Genomic DNA, 3,781 nt, shown 5'->3' on the forward strand with positions numbered 1-3,781 from the left:
AATGTTTTTTATTAAAATAGTATGGATATGACATCAATAAATTTTGATTCAAATTTTAATTAAAATTTATAAGAATTTCAATTTTAACAAAATTATGATTAAACTATTGGGCTTGATGAGATGAATGTAATGACAACAAATTTGATCAAAATCAGAGTCAAAGCCCATTATGCGCATTTTTAATCATTTTTAAAAGCCTCATGCTAGTGTCCTATTAGAAGTCAAATAAATTTCAAATCTAACAAGCTTATGTTCAAATTGAGCTTCTTGACAAACTTTTTTTCATGATCTCTGAATCTTGACATTGTTCAGGCATCAAATATCTACAAAATGTCATTCGATTAACGGAATCTCTCAAAGTCGTCGGATGGAGTGTTTCATATTCTTTACTTATTGGGGGGTCTCTCTTAGAATCTGTAAATAAAGCCCTACCCACATCATGAAAGGGGACCTAGGCCTTGAACCTAAAGAAGACCAAAACTTTGAGGAGAATGATCTGACATCTAGTGTTTCACCTCGAAGGTCCAACGAGTGTCACCTACCTTCAATCACCATGAAACTCCCCCTACACATTGCAACGAAGTACCTTGCAGATTCACGACGAGTTCTGTGGAATCTCAACGTATGTTGCTCAATTACAAAGCGCCATGCGGAGTAACGCCCTACCTTGTAGAGTAACCAAGCATCCTACACAGCAACACACTCTGACTACAGCGCAACAATGTGCCTCTCATATGATACAACGACACCTCTGAAAGACGATGTAACAACACACTCCAAATATGATGCATCAATGTGCCTCAAATACGGTGCAATAAAGCCTCATAAAGATAGTGTAACAACACACTCCACATTATTATCATCTGTACTCAGTATATGATGACTTTCTTTGGACTCTTGAAGCTTTATACTTGCAGGCTACCACTAAAACGTACAGAACCAACAAGATATACATGGTTCACAACTCATGCAACTCCTACTCTGACCTCAGTAACCACTGAAAATTATCACAGCTCATGTAGCTCTCAAATCCAACTTTTTTAGTATATGAATGTTATCATAGTTCATGCATCTCCCAATTTTGGCTTATATGGCCTACAGAAGTTATTCTAACTTCTTGTTATGGTCTATGTGATTACTATGTCTAACTCTTACCTCTACAACCTACAAACATTATTGCAACCCCCCGCTGTAATCAATGTTGTCAATCGACGCTTTTAAAGCAATTATCTATAACCCACATGACCAACTATTATCATAGCTTATAACTCTGTTCTTTAGACAAGCTGGTGCTACAACCACCATCTACAACATTAACGATGGACTATTGCCTCCATGACAATCGACTATAGCCTTCGCAACCTGTTATGAATATTATTGTTTAAATATCATTATGCATCAACATTGTAATTTCATCTTCCCAAGATCATGAGAAGAGTGAGTTTGTGTACTCATCATTATATAGTGAATTAGTTTTACTCACTAGGCCCCATGGTTTTTTTCCTTTTTTCCAAGAGTTTTCACTTAAAACATATGATGTCTACCTATCAGTTTGATTATCTGAGTGTTCTTTAGACAAGCTGGTGCTACAACCACCATCTACAACATTAACGATGGACTATTGCCTCCATGACAATCGACTATAGCCTTCGCAACCTGTTATGAATATTATTGTTTAAATATCATTATGCATCAACATTGTAATTTCATCTTCCCAAGATCATGAGAAGAGTGAGTTTGTGTTCTCATCATTATATAGTGAATTAGTTTTACTCACTAGGCCCCATGGTTTTTTTCCTTTTTTCCAAGAGTTTTCACTTAAAACATATGATGTCTACCTATCAGTTTGATTATCTGAGTGTGCGTTGATTTTTCATGCATCGTTAAGACGATAATCTATTATTCTACCACCGCGAATCTTTCGGCACACATCAAGTCTTATTTTTTATCCATATTTAGGATTGATATTAATGATTTTGGTTTATTATTATTTTTATTTTAAAATGATATAATTATATTGTAACTAAAATATAAAAAAAAATGACTTGAAATAGTTATAAAGTCATTTTATCATCAATACCATAATCATATTATTACATATTATAACATGAAATTTTTTAACATTTTTAAACCTAATTCTTCAAGATTTATGAATTTATTTTTTTATATGCTGCACATAATTTCATTCATAATATTACTTAACAATAATATATTTTAAAATGCATAAGAAATATAAATTAATTATTTTATTAATATTAGAAAGTATTATAATTTCAGTAAACAATGTTTAAATTTTAATTAAAAATTAAACTAATTCATTATATTATTAGCTATAAAAATCTAAAAAAAAGAGGCATTTAAGTATCTAGCAAACAATTCTTACATCTTTACATATATACCTAACACCTAAATTTTTAAATTTACACCCATAATACTTTAATCTTTAATATCACATCAAAAATAGCATTATTATGGCTTTTAAATGTGAAATGCATATTTTCATGCACTCGTTTAAAACACTAAAGTCTGTGTAAAAATGAAAGTTTAGGTGTGAGATATGTACATGCACGAGACATTTGTGCTAGGTATGTAAATTTTCCATTAATAAAATTAAGAAAAACATTTTCATTTAATTTTCACAAGTTTGGCATGATAATCAAATTGATGTTAACTTAAAATTCATTATAAATTATAACTAAAAGATATATTTGAATTGAAATAAAATAAATTTAAAAATTATTTTAATTGATAACTTAGGTGCTAGATATGTCAAAACATACAAATTGAGACTGAATATGTTAGTTTCTTTAGTCCCGCTTAAATATAGTTTAGTGGGTGGGCCAGTTAATTGGGTGGATCCTAATACAATTTATTGGGTGAATCGCACCACATCACCGGACGCACAATATGATACAATTCATGCCGCCATTCGAACATCCGGCCGACGGATATATTCTCTCCGTATTCACAATTCACATACCATTATAGGAGGTAAAACTACAAATTTAACCGTACTAAATTGTTCTGATGACTAAAATTTCAGACTACTATGTGAGCTAAACATAATGTCACCTTGTTATGAATAAATGTAATCGATGTTCCTAGCAGTCTACAAATAAGCTGTGCCTTTAAGGGTCAATGTATCAACCAATCAAGTAAATCTGTAAGAAACAAGGAAACGGGTCAGCATTCCTACAAAAAAAAAAAAAAAAAAAGTTCATTATGACAACCTTCTTGATGTACAAGTTTTGTTTATTATTTTAGTTGTATAACCTTACATCCCTGAATATTTAAAGGATAGAGTACAAGTCTTAACTTGACACAAATATCTCACACATAAAAAGATAAAAATAAATGACGTAGAAGTCATTCAAGAAATTTTACATGAAAAAATTAAAGTAGTGAAAATCATAGGGTCTGCCCCCCTTGAACTGGTTTCACAATAAATATATAAGTTATAAGACTTTGCATGTCTCTTGAATAGGAAGTAATCTTACAATAGTGGGGGTTATCGACCCGATTTTTGCTAGTTGAGCAACAAATTATTAGGGAAACAATAATGATACGACTGTGATGGTGGATGATCAACGATAGGGATCAAATGATGAAGATTTGGGTAACACTGTTGGCGTTGATTGAATGATTGCTGTGGTTGGGTGATGATTATGGCTGCTATGCAATAATGGTGGTGACAATAGAATTGTTATATAGTGATAACAGTGGCCGAGAGGCATAGTTTGATGGTGATGATCGAGCCACCATGCTCCGACAGTAGTGGCAG

At 32.1% G+C, this 3,781-nt stretch overlaps 1 protein-coding gene across 1 annotated transcript in view; it reads right to left on the reverse strand.

Annotated features, from left to right (window-relative positions):
* Positions 1–542: 542 nt before the first annotated feature.
* Positions 543–3,781, reverse strand: part of LOC110037574 (omega-hydroxypalmitate O-feruloyl transferase-like) — a gene marked incomplete at its 3' end in the record, with an annotated part of 8,480 nt that continues 5,241 nt past the window's right edge. Inside the window, exon 3 of the mRNA XM_020742248.1 lies at positions 543–687. Within this exon, the coding sequence (XP_020597907.1) occupies positions 543–687 (145 nt within the window). The remainder of the gene's footprint in view (positions 688–3,781) is intronic.

Source organism: Phalaenopsis equestris, unplaced genomic scaffold (assembly GCF_001263595.1).
Source record: "Phalaenopsis equestris unplaced genomic scaffold, ASM126359v1 Scaffold221436, whole genome shotgun sequence".
NCBI classification, from domain to species: Eukaryota; Viridiplantae; Streptophyta; class Magnoliopsida; order Asparagales; family Orchidaceae; genus Phalaenopsis; species Phalaenopsis equestris.